The 17,439-nt window shown below is 33.7% G+C and overlaps 1 protein-coding gene across 7 annotated transcripts in view; it reads right to left on the bottom strand.

The window, feature by feature from the left end:
• Positions 1-17,439, bottom strand: part of VPS13B (vacuolar protein sorting 13 homolog B) — a 702,408-nt gene that overhangs the window by 318,744 nt on the left and 366,225 nt on the right. For all 7 annotated transcript variants that reach the window (XM_036031293.1, XM_028534101.2, XM_036031289.1 and 4 more), the window contains one exon: positions 14,229-14,340. In XM_036031293.1, the coding sequence (XP_035887186.1) occupies positions 14,229-14,340 (112 nt within the window). The remainder of the gene's footprint in view (positions 1-14,228; positions 14,341-17,439) is intronic.

The following is a 17,439-nucleotide window of genomic DNA, read 5'->3' as shown; positions in this document are numbered from 1 at the left end:
CTCAAAGCTTAATGTTAGAAATGATGAGCAAAGAGGTATTTCAGGCTGAGGAAATGCCTGTCTTCACCATAGAAAATGTATGGTCTCCAAACGGAGGCTAAATATTTCTAATACATAAAACTAGTAAAACTGCACTATTTATTTTAGGACAGTGACCTCAGTGAACATGGGATAGAATAAGAAAGAAAGATAAGTATGTGTATTTAACAGTTACTATTTAAATTGGTACTTTAGGAAAACAATAATTTACTTGATCTCATAAAAATTATGAGAATTTTTGCATAGTAGCATCCTATTAGTGGTTAGCAAGTGCTCCCATACAATGTGAACAGTTAATTTATTACTAAGTTAGTAGAGGTATTTATAATTAATTAATAATTCATATTAAATGAATGTATAGATGCTTGCTTCCTAACTTGCTTTTTAAATTAGCTTCCATATTTGTGGAAGGGATATGAAGAACTTGTCTGGAAATAGACACAGGGTAAAATGGGTCTTCCTCAAATTGCAACTACAAAGCCAACACTGCAGCTTACATATACAAGTTTCTTAAATTCAAAGCTGATCAAAGATAGATCCATCCATCCCTCCCTCCCTCCCTCCATCCATTTTCTATCATCCCCTTACAATAATGAGTAGATTACATTATATGAAAAACTATAGGAATAAACATGCAGGGTACTCCTGTTACAGTATTTTTTTAAAGTATATATTTTTGATTATGCTATTACAGTTGTCCCATTTTTTCCCCTTTATCTCCCTCTGCCTTTCACCCCCCTCCCACCAGCATTCCTCCTCCTTAGTGCGCATGTGTCACACATACAAGTTCTTTGACTTCTCCATTCCCTATACTATTCTTAACCTCCCCCTGTCTATTTTGTACCTACCAATTATGCTTCTTATTAGTGACAGAAGGTGTTATTCTTCCTTTACATCAGACACTTAGAGAGTAGCACACTGTTTTGCTGTTTTTGAAGAGCTGTCTTCTATGTCACGGATGCTAGTGAACAGTCATTATATTCCAGAAACTATGGAGATGCATCTTAAAGGTAAAACATACCTTCTCTCACTTGTCTTTAAGCCCAGATGTGATTAGGTAATAATTTCACATGATAATGTTATTGCCTCAATGATAATAGAATTGGGAATACATAAGATAGTACATACCCATTGTATTTTATATAACCAGAATGTATTTGAAAGAAACGTAAGAGATTTTCTAAGTTTATAATAAAAAACTGTTACAATGTAAATCCAAACACACTCTACTTTTACTTTTTTTCTAACATGAATTTCTAGAGAAATGTATTGAAAATATCAATAAAAAGGGTTAAATACATTTAATATAACATTCCAAAAATGACAGTAGAAGTTATAGTCATTTTCAACACTGTTATTGAGGTGGCTTTTGGCAGCAAATAGAAACACATTGATGGAAACCTACATCCTGCTACAGGAAGCCACAAAAGACGCAGTTACTTTGGTGAGGCCAAATATAAATCCAAAGCCTTCATACTAGATCAGCTGAAGAACACGACAGGGACAAAAAGTCTGCCAATAGTATTTTTGAAGAAAGCTTTTAGGCGAGTTACTCCAAATACCTACCATCCTAATGTATCTGAATTGGTCAAAGGGAGTTATTTAAAACCAAGACTAAGCATTATAGGATTAGGAACATAATGTCACTAGATATGAAACATATCTTGCCAAAAACCAACACAATAGTTATTTTGAGAACACATATATAGAAAGAAAATTAGGAAGAAATTAAAGGTTGGTAGGGGAAGATACAGTATTTTGGAGATATTTAGAATTTAATTTTTACAACGTATCTGGGAGGTAATGTTAAACTTATCTATGAAAGGACATTAATCTCATCTATGAATTTCTATTGATCATATACTTCAGTAATGATTGTTTGAACCTATGTGTATTGTTTAAGCATCCATGTAAAACAAAATAAAGTTAATTCTGCAAATACAAGTCTTCTAAGAGTAAAAATAAATCAATTCCCTTCACTTTTATAATTCTTTAAAGGTAAAATTCCATGAATTAAACTGCCACAGACACACACCTGTCAGAAACTATATTTTTAAAAATATCTTTAGGTCTTGGGCAAAATTACTGTGAATTTCTCACATAATGCTTGTAAACAATATTTAAGAGAATGAAATTCTCTATGGAGAGAAACTGAAACCCAATAGTTGATTCAAGTTTATTAAGTACTGAATGCACTAAAAAGGGTTAGCAAATGTCTGCAAGAAAGACATGGCTGAAAAACTCAACAACTGACAAAGTTTGTAAGGAGTTATGGGATAAATTAGTCACAGATAGAATTGCAGAAGGGACATCTGAAGACCCACAAATATTTATGGCATGAACCAAAAGCTTTATGCAGAAGTTCACAAATGTCCAATTATATACAAGAAGCATATCGTTCTCTCAAGTAAAAGATGAAAGTTAAGAAACTTTGTAATTAAAAATACTACAAAAGAAAAAAGTTCTGTTTTAAATATTTTAAAATTCTCTTAATAAATAATCTGGAAAGAGTATAAAGTAAATTTTATTGTTAGAGTCATCAGTTTGTTTTTATATTTTAGAGTAGGTATTAAAAGATCTTGTGAATTTTTAGACAATATGAAAGAGCAATGATACAGGGAGTCCACATAAAATCTTGAATGGCCTCCAAATTTACATGTCTAATTCTGTAAGCCTTATTTTCAGATATGTAGCTTAAACACAAGATTTTCCAATTGCATATGATTAGCAAACAAGCCAAAGTTATAAGAAACCTTCACAACAAATTTATTCAACTTTGACATAATCTCAGTGTATGAAAAATACATGTGAACAAATAAAACATATTTGTTTTAAAAATAATAAAATCGTTATTTTCTTCAACACAATTTAGAGAAAAATTGTATATAAGAATACTCTGGGAAGAAAAAGAAGCTTTAGGTTATCTCCCATTTTTCATAACTTTGGGATAAAACTAGAGTAATCACTAAATTATATGAAGGTAAAAATAAAAAGATTTATAAATATGTTTTATAATGATTTAAAATATCTCATGAAAGAAAAATCACAAAAATATACTGAGGCTATTAGTAAGGCAATCTATGCATATATTTAGATCTGGTCATGAATCACTTCAAAGTTCATAGCAGATGAAGGAAAAATTTTGATTATAATCAAAAGTATTAGCTAGGGAGCAATTTTTGTAGATCAAATGCAGTATTAAGTATAACCTAATTGAAAATTCTTTTAAAATAGATTGTATGTTCAATACTCTTAAGGGTCAGAGGACTCAAGCACTAGGGTTATTAGAGTTTACACTATAAATTATGTCTCTAATATCTGTAATATTACATCCATCCAGCTTGTAATGTTTTAGGGAACCTAAGGAAAATGCAAAATTGGTACCTAACAGTTTTTTCAATTTACTCACTGGTAACAAGAATGTTGTCAGGAAAAAAAAATAGCATCACAACAGTAATAAAACTTAATGGAATATAAATGTGAAACTTCAAAAAAAGTTTCAAACTTAATGTTATACACTAGTTAATTACAAGTTCATTAAATTCAAACCAGTCTGTCTCACAAGAAACTGAGTTACAGGCAGCAAGTGTAGTGGTAAATAGTGTGGCAATGGGACCTGGTTCTGTCACTTGTTTTATGTGACCCAGGAGAGATTATTTAATGTCTAAGTTCTGTTTTTTGTCTCTAAAACACAGATAATTGTAATATGTGACTCATGGGTACTGTGAGTTAAGCACTGCATTGCAAGCATCAAGCTCAATACCTGGTACAAGGGAGCTCTTGAGGTCTTAGATCTTACTGCTGCTACTACTAGTACTACTATTTTTATATCACAATGACAGAAAGGTAGGTCAGATACTGGCAGAGAAGGCCAAAGGAAGGGGAAATTACTTCTAAGTAAGATGATTATGAGAGGTTTCAGAAAGAGAGGATTTAAATGAGACATTAAAGGTGTACAGGTGTGATTCTTGAGTTTTTTAAATGAATAATGTTGAACACCATAGAAAAAAGTTTAAAAAGGATCCAAAACCTAACCTGATACAAAGTTTTCATAGCAAAAAACTCTGAAAGGCTGAGCTAGAAGGAAGCTGAAATTGCATCCATAACCAAAGGCCATAGAAAAGAACACACTAAGCATTACTGGGTACACAAAATATTCAATTTGAACAAGTGTCTTGTGGAAGAAAGCAATTAGTAATAAGATTTTAAGTATAACTTGAGGTCAGATCACAGAGGAAAGATGCATATTTGGCTAAAAGGTAGGGAGTTTGTCATGTTAAAAATTGAGCACTATGACAGATATTGAACAAAGAGTTGCTATCATCAAATAATGTTTCAAAGTGGTGCATTAAAACCAAAACGCTTACAATATTTTAATTCACACACAGCAGTGTTGAATAGTGAATCACTGGGCCTTTGCAATTCATGTGGTAACAAAAGAACATTTTAGCTACAGTAATTTCAGTTTCCTATTTGTGCTGATAACTTTGTTCTTTAAGGACCAGCCTAGTAGCTACTTCACTGAAAGAAACAACTCGGATTTTCCTTTTACAATTTCTCAGGTACAATAATGTTTTGAAGTCTGGGAAGTCTGGGTCACAAAATGTTATACAAAAGTTTTTAAGTTTTAATGAAGCTTTTTAATAATGAAGAATATTTTGGTGGCTAGAAAAAAAGCCTTTAAATAGTATTTTGATCTATGCTCTCTAAAACAGCTATTCAAAAATAGACCAGTATTTCTGAATATAATGATACTGAAGGATGCCAACAATGTATGAGTTAAAAAAAAAAACCAAGTTGCAGAACACTATGTAGAGTACAATCGCATTATGTAAGACAGAGTCTCAGTCTGTCTCTGACTCTGTTTCTGTCTCTCTCACACACATACACACACGTGGTCTAAAAAAAGTGTCAACCTAAGTATTAACAACGGCCACAGAGAGAGGCAGCAGTTAGCACTCAGAGCAGGCCCTGGTAAAAGGAGGAACTTCATTTTCAATGGGCATGCTTCAATGTCATTTAATTTTAAAAAAAGGAATACCACTATACATCTATTTAAAAATATTAATAATACAGGTTTATTAATAAATTAAAACTAGATTTGCTATAAAAAGATATTCTACCAAGTATTTATAATATTTTTAAGAAATCTCATTTTAGCCCTGGCTGGTGTGGCTCAGTGTATTGAGAGCCAGCCTGTGACCAAAGAAAGGGTCACATTCCCAGTCAGGGCACATGCCTGGGTTGCAGGCCAGGTCCCCAGTAGAGGGGGCATGACAGGCAACCACACACTGATGTTTCTCTCTCTCTCTCCTTTCCTTCCTCTCTCTCTAAAAATAAATAAGTAAAATCTTTTCTTTTTTAAAAAGAAATCTTATTTTAACTTTTCATGTTATAATTTGGTAACAAGCTGACTGAATAACGATAAACTAAACTGTAAACACTTGGAATACAAGAAGACTTTTTTAAAAATAGACCATTAAAATGTACTGAAAATATGATGCATTTACTTAGACTCATGAATAATTAATGCCAATGTTTCTATTCCCTCTGCTACTTTTAAAAGAAAAAAAATTCAATGGAATGAAAAAACACTTTTCTCTATTCCTTCCTGTGAAAACTGCAAATCTGGATGGAACTTGTGGAATCAATCTTTCCTCTTTTAATAATTTTCAGAAAATATAGGACAGAATGTTGTAAGGACACTTAAAATAAAACAGGACCACAAAAAAAAGTTTAGGATGCAAGTTCATAATGTCTGATTTTGCTTATTCATCATCTAGGCACTGTGAGAGGTGTTTTAGACCCAGCATGGATTATTATGATGTCAAACCTACCAGAGCTGACAATGTAATCTCATTGGCTCAGATCATGTGGTTGAGGTCTTGAGTCCCATGAAGGAAGGCACTATAAGCACTAGTCAAAAATATATATCTACCATTGGTGTCTAGTACATTACAGGTACTGAATAAATATAGGGTCTGGCAGATGTAATGCCTGCTTGAGTGTGGTTGGTAGGATAATACGGGTATAGTAATTTATAGTTTTAATTTGAACATTTCACCTAAAATGTCATAGGGTGTGCTTGAGTATGATATTGTTATGCTGCAGAATTACATGCTTATGATTCTGTAATAAAAGACTTTGTAATAAATAAAAGGCATTATTTGTGCCAGACCCTATATCCATTAAATAACTAAAATAATTAATCAATGTATATTTAATAACTGAAGGAATTAAAGTAATAAATGAATTATTATATGTATGCATATATTCAATGGAATGGGATAACAGTCTCAAGATTTCTATTGTTCTAACAGCTAATATAGGGCTATTTATTCTATTTCTCACATTAAAAGCTATTTTTAGAAAACAATTTAAAACAAAATGAAGTTAAACTGCTTATACATATAGTATTCAGGATCACAGTCAATAAAATGTTTAGAAAAGTCTTCAGAAGTGGAAATAATATAAATCCAATATAATTTTCCTATAGCAATTATACTATAAAATAGCTTCAAGTCTGGACTGAGACTTATTTTCATTTTTAATAGAAACAACCACAAACGCTATAGTTAACTATAGATGATTAACTAGTATTAGTAAATATAGTTTCTAAAATATATATATAACTCACTTGTCTAACCAAATTTTAATTTTTGTTCATTACAATTCCAATTTTATTTTTATTTCCTTATATCTGCCTATGAAGGAACATTTTTAGCACAGGCCATTTCTGTTATAATCTGCCTTTATAACCTTTTACCCTCAACTGTTTCTCTGTTTCTCATTTGAGACAAGAATCTGAATCATCTCTCAGGCAGAAGGGTTGTCTGAGATAAAAGAAGAGCTATCAGGCTGGACTATGGTTCAAAATGGTGGCGGTGGCGTAAGTCAGGGACGTGGGGAACACATCACAGAACAGGGCGATCCGGGAATGAGCTGAAAGGAAACTGGGAGATGAGCTTGTCCAGGGTCAGCAGAAGTAAACTAGGTAGATCAATCCACAAGGCAGGGAAAGAGGGTAGAGGGCCAAGGAAGGGGCTTATGAGGATATGTACCTGAGCGTGAAAACTGAATAAATAACGTTATTTATGTTCTGTTGTTTTCTATTGGATCAGATGCTTTTGAGAGTAAATTAAGTACAGATTCATACAAGGTGTAGGTTAATAGAAATCTTGTTATTTTACATTTTCTGAATTACAGATTCCAAAAGTTAACAAGTGCTATCTACTGAAAGTCTGTGAAAGTTCGGAAGTTCAAGACTGCACCGAGGGCAATCTCGTTAGGGAGTGGGAAAGCTGTGAATGGAGGACACTCACTTCTGAACCTTTCACAGTGTTTGGATGTGTAGCATTCAAAATTACTAGCATTTACTAAGAGTGTATTTTTAAAAAATCCTTTCTTTACAAAAGGTTTGGAAACCACTGACCTAATTTGCTCAAAAACGTGTGCTCCTTGAAACAGCACGTCACCGGCACCCAGGAGTAGGGTCACACCCAATCACTCAGGAATTTGGTACAAATGTGGAATTTCAGGTCTCATCTCAGACTCCCAAGTCAAATCTTGCATTTTATTTTATTTTAAATTTAATCTTTATTGTATTTTTTCCATTACCAATTAGTACCCTTATGCCACCCCTACAGCAATCACCACACTGCTGTCTATTAAAATCCACAGGTACTTTGTATGCACATTAAATTTAAGAAGCAGTGGTCTAATTCAATGTGAATCAAAACCTTCCATGTGGTCTCCTTGATAAGCCTCTGCAACATCAGAGACAGGAAGCTCACTACGTTATGAAATAGTCAACATTTTCGAAAATAAACTCCTGATCTCCACCTGCCCAACCCCCAAACCAAACCCTCCTACAGTTTTTCTTCCCTAAATCAATCTCATCCTTCCAGCTGCTTAGGCCATGCAATGGAATTATCCTTATCTTCTTTGTTTCCATTCCCATGTGCAATCCATCTGCAATTTCTCTTAAAGCCTTTACCTATAAAACATCTACAGAATCTGACCACTTCTCACCACCTCCACAACCACTACCCTGGGCCAAGCCAACATCATCTCTTGCCAAGATTATTGCAAGTAACAAAACTTCCCTGCCTGCAGTCTATTTTCACATATTGGCCTGAATTATCTGCTTAAATATAAATGAAGTCACTATTCTGTTCAAACCCTCTGAGGGCTTCTCATCTGATTAAAACTAATAAAAAACCAACCTCTCAATAATCAAAAGCACTTCATATCACATAGTCATCATGTCATATATCCAGTTACTCAAATAATAGAAAATCCTTAATGTGACTCCTTGAGAGTGCAATATCACACTTCCATTTGTTTCACTTTGTCACGCGTGTTGTTTTTAAATGCACATTTCACCTCTTTTTCTAATGTATATCTTTTGTTTCTGCTGGCCTTCCCTTCATTTCTTTCAGCAGGTAGATACTCAGTAAACAAACAACAAAATTATTTCAAAATTCAGCAGTGAGGAATATCTGCCCCCACAACCACATCTAAAATAACAGCCAACCACTCACAACAGCCTCAAAGGTTCTTCTGTGTCTTCCCTCACAGTCCACTACATTCCCCAGGCACACAACTGCTTCAGCTACTGCTGGCTTCTTTCACACACTCCTGCTCAGGGTCCTCATGCTCTCTTAGTGGGATGGCCTCTCTGATTGGGCCATGCTGTCCACCTCTAACTCCCATTTCCTACCTTCTCCCTGCTTGTTGCCACCCTAACACTTACAGTATTCTGCTATACCAAAATACCTTTTTATTAATTTGTAATGGTCTCTCTTCATCATTAAAAGAACATTCCATGAGAACTGGGATGTTTCTTTTGTCTCGTTCACTGATGTACAACCAACACCAAAAATAATGTCTGATGCACAGTAGGCTCCCAATAAGCATTTGTTAAATAATGACTAATGAATGAATAGCCTTATTTATGAGACTTTTATAATTTGAAAGGCTTTCATTCTTTTGAGCTCTAACCAGTGTTATTGTAATATCCACTAATATAATAGCCCTAGGTCTATTCTTAGCTTCAGAAGGAACAAAACTACTCTACATGACACGACAGTCCAGGTTTTTGAAGAATGGTTCCATGTTACACCTTCAGTTATGTCAGTCTTCCTGTTGTTCCATCACAGGTAATATGTCTCTTTTGTACTGGTTGCATTTGCAACTTTGAACTCAGTTAACCTTTGGTTTCCAACATCCCAAGAGGGAAACATACCCTGTGTTTCCTTCAGGCCTCCCCTAGCAGTGCTGCACCATTTAATAGAAATACAATGCAAACCAATATGAGAGCCACCAATATAATAGTAGTCACAATGAAAAAAGGTTTTAAAAATCAGTGGAAAGTAGTTGTAATAATATATTTTACTCAATATATGTAAAATATTGTCATCACAATGGATAATCGATATAAAGATTTTAAATTAGATATTTTACTTTGTTTTCTTCTTAATCCATCAGACTCTTTATATACTTTATACTTACAAAACATCTCAATTTGGACTAGCCACATTTCAAAAGCAGAAGAACCATGTGTGGTTAGCAGCTACTATACAAAACAATGCATCTCTACCTTGGCTTTGTCTTCTAAGAAAAAGGAAACTTTGAGAAACTCAAAATTCTTCTTGCCAGCCGCTTCTCCCCACCCAGCATTCACATAAAGCACTGTGAAGGACTGACTATGTGTCTGGTTCTTCTCCAGATTCCAATATGTAGCTCTTGCCCACCTGACTGATTAACGTCCCTTTCTTCTCTCTCCCCTGACTAAATCTATCCGCTTATAGCCAGACAAGGCAGACAACTGCAGAGATGAAAATAGTACCCAGTCTCCACAATTAAAAAAAAAAAGATATTTTTCTCTTTCCCTCTCTGGAGTTTTTTTTTTAATTTCTCTGGGCCTTTTTGTCACATCAATTTTTGGTATACTCAGGGATATATTTAAATAAGCTTTACTGAAATACAATTGATATCCCATAAAATTTACCTTTTGAGGTGAACAATTCAGTGTTTTTTGTAGGTTATATTGTACTCACTGTACATCACTCAGTATACAAACACTCAGTGTACATCCCATTGTACAACACTACTACCTAATTCCAGAACAATTTCATCAACCCAAAAGAAATCCTATACTATTAACAGCCATTCCTCTCTCCCCTCCTAGCAATCACTATACTACTTTCTGCCTCTATAGATGTGTCTATTGTGGACATTTCATGTAAATGGAATCATATAATATGTGGTATTTTGTGTCTGGCTTCTTTCAGTTTGCATGTTTCCAAGGCTGGTCCATATTACAACATATACTCCATTCCTCTCTGTAGCAGAATGTTATTCTAATGTATGAATGAGTATACCACATTTTGTTTAGTCCTTCCTCAGCTGATGAACCTTTGGGTTGTTTCCACTTTTCGGCTATTATGAATAGTGCTGCTATGACCACTGCTGTGCATGCTTTTATGTGGACATGTTTTCAATTCTCTTGGGTACATACCTAGGAGTAGAATTGCTGCATCATATGGTAACTCTATGTTTAAACTTATGAGGAATTGCCAAGCAGTTTTCCACAGCAGCTGCGCCGTTTTACATTCTCACTAGAAATGTCTGAGGGCTCCAATTTCTCCACGTCTTTTATCTTTTTTATTGTAGTCATTCTAGTGGGTGTAGTTTTGACTTGCATTTCCCTACTAACTAATTGGGTTGAACATCTTCACACATGCTTATCGACTGTGTTTCTATGTTCTTTGGATATACATCTATTCAAATTCTTTGCCCATTTTAAAAATTAGGTTGTCCTTCTATTATTGAGTTATAAAAGTCCTTATATTCTGATTGTATGTCTCTTACTAGAGACATAAATATCTTCTCATGTTCTATGGGGTCATTTGCAGCACCAAAGTTTATAATTTTGATAAAGTCCAAATTACCTATTTTTTCTTTGTCCCCTGTGCTTTTGGTGTCATTTTTAGGAACCAAATGTCTAAACCAAAGTCACAAAGATTTACTCTTCTGTTTTCTTCTGCAGGTTTCAGAATGTTAACCCTCATATGAGGTGTCATATCCATTCTGAGTTAACTTTTATGTAAAGTACCACCTAAGGGTCCAGTTTCATGTGGACATGCAGTAGTCTAAGCACCTTTTGTTGAAAAGACTATTATTCTTTACTACTGAAATGTCTAGGCTCCTTTATCAAAAACCAACTGATTATAGATGTGATGGTTTGTTTCTGGATTTCCAAGTCTGTTCACTGGCCCATGTGCCTGTCCTCATGCCAGTCAGTATGCCACTACCTTGATCACTGTTGTTTTATCATAAGTTTTGAAATCAGAAAGTATGAGTCCTCCAACTTTGTTCTCCTTTTCCAACATTGCTTTGGCTATTCTGGGTCCCCTGAATAATTTCCATATGAATTTTAGGATCAACTTGTCAATTTCTGCAAAGAAGCTAGGCTGGAATGTGGACTGGGGTCATGTTGACTCTGCATATGACTTTGAGAAGTACTGGTATCTACCAACACTAAGTCTTCAGAACTATGTACATGTGATATATATGTACATATATATATATATATATATATATATATATATATATGATATTGTTTGGTTTCTTTCAACAATGTTTTGTAATTTTCAGCGTGTAAGTTTCACACTACTTTCAGTAAATTTTTTTGCAGGTATTTAACTATTTTTGATGCTATCATACATAAAACTGTTTCTTTAATTTCACTTCTAGATTGTTCTAGAATTTCACTTCTAGCTTATTGTTACTGTGAACTGATTTTTACATTTATTTTGTTGTCCTGCAACCTTGTTGAGCTTGTTTATTTGACCAACAGTTTTTCAGTGAATCCCGTAAAATTATCTACATACAAGATCACTTCATCTGCAAAACCACATGGTTTTATTTCTTCCTTACAATCTGAGATCCTTTTATTTCATTTCTTGCCTAACTGCCCTGCCTAGAACTTCCAATATAATGCTAAATAGCAGTGTTGAGAGTAGATCTCCTTGTCTTGTTCCTTATCTTAAGGGGAAAGCACCAGCCTTCACCATCAACTACGTTAGCTGTGGGTTATGACAGATGCCATTTATCAGATTGAGAAAGAAACACCAAGACAGAAAGAAGAAACATCAAGAGCAGATTAAAAGAAAGAGAAAGTAACATATGGAAAGGGAGCAAGACAGTGAAACAACTGAATTTTATAAGTACAGGTGGGAATTGGGGGGAACTAAATGATAGAAAAGTGAATTTAAAAAGGAAAGGAATTCATAAGAAATTCATAAGAAATAGATCCCGAAATGTTCTGCCATTAGCTAAGTATATGATTTTGGCAAAATGTAAAAGTTCAATGTGTCTTGTTTTGTCATTATAAAAAAATATATAGGCATTTATTTTATAAACATGAAGTATCCATTATATGCTTTTTGTGTACATATTTTTAAGCATTTTTGAATGAGACACTGAAGTTCTGAAGAGATAATATACTTTTTTTACCGTTTATTTTTGGCATTGTGTTTCTGTATTTTAGAAAATAAATAGTGAAACAAAATAGGAAATAAGATAGGGAAAGAAGGCGAAAAGTAAAGAAAAGAATGAAAAATATAGAGAAGGAAAGGGTCAAGAGTGAAGAAAGATACAGAAAGGTACTGAAAAATTAGGCATGAAGAAAGTGGGAAAGTGACTAAGGAGAGAGACTGAGAAGAAAGTGCGAGAAGGACAGAGGGAGGTGAAGCAACAATGCGGAGTGATGAAAGCTGAAGCTGCGCAAACGCACACTGCAGAGGCAGGAAGTGGAGAGTAGAGGAGGGAAGGAAGTATCTCTGCAGTTCGCTTTATTGATGGTGATAGGGTATTTTAATATGAAACATATTTCACCAGAAGGAGAACTTTTTTTGAGAACCACTTGCTTCTAAGTGAAAAAAAAGATAAATACACCTGGAAGAATTTCCAAATGTTAAAAATTAAATTATTGTCACCCAGAAAGGACTCTATTCTAATCCACTGCTTAGACACTGAGGTACACAAGATATACAAGTTGTGATCTTGACTCTGTCATTGTTTGACTAGCGGCAACTATTCTTTTGGATCTTCAGTTTCCTAATCTATAAAATGAGAAATTTGAATTAGATAGCTCCTAAAGCCCCCTTCAGTCTGACATCATAAGATTTTACATAAGCTAGCAAAATAAAAGCTTACTTCAAATAGGGATAAATATGATAAGTTACCAAAAAACAATATAAGAGAGAGAGTATAATATATAATTCAAAGGAAAAAATATCAACTCAAATAGCAGAAAAATTTGAGAAAATAAAATCCCCACTTAAAATAGCTATTACCCTCTAGGTAGTAAATGCATTATAAAAATAAGAATCTTTTCCTAGGAGCGATACTTATTGGAGAAGAGTAGAGATTTCTTTTTTAAAGGACTGAGACTACGACATCTGAAAAACAGACCAGCAGGAAGACGAAGACACTTGTTCATCTGTTTTTCTGGGACTTGTCTCACTTGGTTTATTTGCAACTGTACTTTTATGTCTGGCAGCAGTGCCAACTTCAGTACGAACGATATATTATTTTTATCATGTTGATTACATATGTTCACCAGTTTAGTTGTCCATATATGCTTGGTGTGGTTTGCAAATACTCAGTGACAAAATCCAGAGCATGGCATTTTCACAGAAAGTGTTTACTGTGAAATTACTCCTTAGAAGTTTGCTTTTCTTTACAGCTTTGATCCATATGACATCCACAGACCTACATTTCAAATAATGGCTTATAGTTAAATTAAAAAATGCTTCAATTTGATACAACATGACTATAGTAGGATGTGGTAGTTCTAGAGAGGACTTCATTTTCATATGTGATTAGAGATTTGGTCAAATTTAGAGTCTGCTAAAATTTTCCAAACTGCGCTTCTTCAGTTTTATGGTGACTTGGTACTTACATTCTGTTATTCATCAACACTTCACAGAAATACTTGATTTGTCTGAATGAATTTAAAAACCCACAACTGAAGAAAATCAGAAAAACCTGGTTTTAAATATCAAAAGATCCCAAATGAAAAATATTTCTACAGGCCACACTAAGCAAGTTTTATTGATCAGTGTACTTCTTTGCAGTATGAAATTGTTGCAAGATTGAACGTAAGAACATAAACTTACTGGTAAAGATCTTTCCTGAGGACAGATCGGCCAAGGGGATTGTCAGCCTGGGGAGCCATAGCGACAGAACCGATCTTCAAAACCAGGGTGTCTTCTTTTGCTGCCTGATTACCTGTAACAAAAGCAACAGATTTATGAGGTATACAGTGGGTCTGTGCATAAGGAGGAATGTCTGAGTAAAGGTGTAGAAACATTAAAATAAGAACAACAAATGAGGACAAGAAAAATATGTTTAAAATAGAAATAGTTGATGTTTCTTAACTATTTCTTTTACATCCCATCAAGTAGTTTTCTGTCATATACAATTAAAATGATGATGGAAAAAAATAACTCCAACCTAACATGAAAATATATAAGCAGTAATGAAGCAGTCTGTTTATCTAATTTCATAATCTTATACTACTGTGTCTTACTCCCAAGCAATTCTCAGCCGTTAGCTCCTTAACACTGCACGGTCACCTACAAACATATTAAAGGCTATCACAAAGTCAGTAACAAATTCTTGAAACCACTTAAATTTATATTCTTAATAATAACTACATAAACACACACATAATATACAACTATAATAGCTGTAAAATGTCAGAAAATCCAAAAGAAATACAATGAGTGCAACACTGAAGAAAGAAAGAAAAAAACAAGTAATTATCTAATGTATGAGGATGTTTCAACTTGTTATTCTAGGCCCTTTTTAATTTTAAGATTTCTACTGTAAAATTGCTTGATATATAGCAGTTTCACACCTGTATAAAAGTTCCACCTCCTAATTGAATTTAAAACAAAGGTAAGTAATCTCAGAAAACTATAAAAGGCAAAGAGATATATCAATTCTGATTCTTTATGCTGAATAAAATAATATTTTACCATATGTTCTCATATTATAAAGTTCAACAATTTTTCTATAAATCATCAGCTAATTCAATGTCTTTTTGAAGGACTATTTAGAATGGATAGCAGTTCTTGATGACCCCATTAATTTACATTAAATTTTTCTCCCTCTTCTCACTCAATTATTTTACTCTAGTGGCTTTTAAAAGTTGTTTAAAATGTTTTAGAATGGTTACTGATATACAACTTTTTGGTTTTGAAGAAAACATATACTAAAACTCACAATTTCTCTTAGGGAGCTATCATCTGCCTCCAATGGGACAGGAAAGGACTGGTTGCAAGACCTCAGGAATATTCTGAACTGAACGTGCCAACAAAGGCATACAATCCATATTTCCCAAACTGTGGTGCCCAAAGAATGCGAAAGCTAAGAGATTATTTCCAGCTGCTTAGCAATACACTCAGTATAGTCTGACTTAGATTAATCTAAAAAAAGAAAATCAGAATTAAGAAAATCAGAAAAAATAGGAAGACGTTCAGTGAGGAAAAGGAGGAAACAGAGGAAGATGTTCATAAAGGGAGGGGCCAAACACAGGGTGGGGGCAGAAAGAACAGCACCAGAGGAAAAAGATGAGCTACCCCAGTAAATATTAGCAAGTGGATGCCACAATAAAGACAGTACTTTAAAATGTCCACAGCAGAGAGATCAAATAGAAAACTACTTTTCATGGAGCTGCACTATTTTCAAATGACAAGAAGTCTGTCTTGATTGTAGGTCCTTATATTATGAACATTGTTTACATTTCACAGATCTTGCATTTTACGCCAAACTTATCAAATAGTTCCATGTGGGTAAAAACCTCTGATTAAGCAGCAGGCATCAATTAAATCAATAAATGGTAAGCCTGGAGAATAGACCATACCACAAAAGAGCAATTAGTGTAGTTGCTAACTGTTCTTCCAGGCTACAGATACTACCCACCATATGAAAGTCTGAAATGTAATAGAAACACTGCAGTAAATGAGGTACATATGGAAGAAAAATGACGTACTTGGTGTTACATACAAAGCCAGATCCAAGAACAGAATTCTGTTTCTGTTAGAGCCAAAAGTGTTCTCACTAGAATATACTGACTATGAAGTTATAATAAAAAAGCACTTAATACAGATTATTCACAAACTAAAATAATCAATTTTATTATAGAAAGTTATCAGCTAATCAAAATGTATCTTTGATATATAAGAAAAAACCAAAGAATATGTATTTATACAAGAAAGTGCCTTGACTTATTTCTTCAGTTACTTTATAGTTGGAAAAAAAACAAGCTTCCCTTTTTTGGTTTACTTCACCTGCATTTAATAGTTGGACCATATGAGGAAATGTTCCCTCTAGAAGCATTTTCAACATGAAAATGAATGCCTTCCTTTATTGCTTTAACTGTATTTCAAAAAAAATTGAGCCTCATGAGGAACTACTCACTCTAGAAGACTCACGCTAAATCCAAAAAACAGTCCTCTACTCTGAAATAAATAGCTTAAAGCTGGAAGTCAAACACCTGTAGATTCAGAATCTTGATAATAAGTGCACATAATGCAAATAATATTCAAGTTAAAAATCAGACTTCCAATATTACTACTTTAAGTGAAATATGAGAATGTTAAATATATTTCTTATGATTCTTAATTTTACACATGAACTTTAAAAACGTTTATATTCATTCAATGGAACATGAAATGTAAGTCTAAAAGGTCTTATCTGTTCTTGGGGCAAAAAGGTGTATTGAAAATGAAAAAGTTGTAAACAACTCTGGAATTATGAGCTTATATATAAATAACCAAAAGCTTAAATAAAGAACAGAATTTTCAGGCAATTGTCAGATAACAGTAAGACTGTTGCTTATAACTAAGTTTTCTTAAATCCAACATGAAATAAAAGTTTTTTGGAAACCAACTTTCTTTTAAGATTCTCAACAAAACTCAACATAGTAAAACATCTAAAGTCCCAAGAGTATTGGAACTGGCCACTGTGCAATGTTACACTTTTAGAAAGCTATAACTGTAGCGTCATTTCCACACAAAGCTACTGACAAAAGCTTTAAAGAGTGTTTGCCGTATTTGCAGTGAAAGACAGAAAGAGGCTTCAATAAATGTGTAACCCTAATGACTGTTAGTTGCTTGGAGATATTTTTTAATGTATAGGGTCCAGCACAAACAACACCCCTTTTTTACTACAAAATCTTTTATTACAAAATCATAAGCATGTAATTCCACAACATAACAATATCACACTCAAGCACACCATATGACATTTTTGGTGAAATGTTCAAATTAAAACTAAAAGTTATTACACCCATATTATTACCCTACCAACCACATTAAAGCA

Source organism: Phyllostomus discolor, chromosome 7 (assembly GCF_004126475.2).
Source record: "Phyllostomus discolor isolate MPI-MPIP mPhyDis1 chromosome 7, mPhyDis1.pri.v3, whole genome shotgun sequence".
Taxonomy (NCBI): Eukaryota; Metazoa; Chordata; class Mammalia; order Chiroptera; family Phyllostomidae; genus Phyllostomus; species Phyllostomus discolor.
This window is presented reverse-complemented; position numbering and strand designations above follow the sequence as displayed.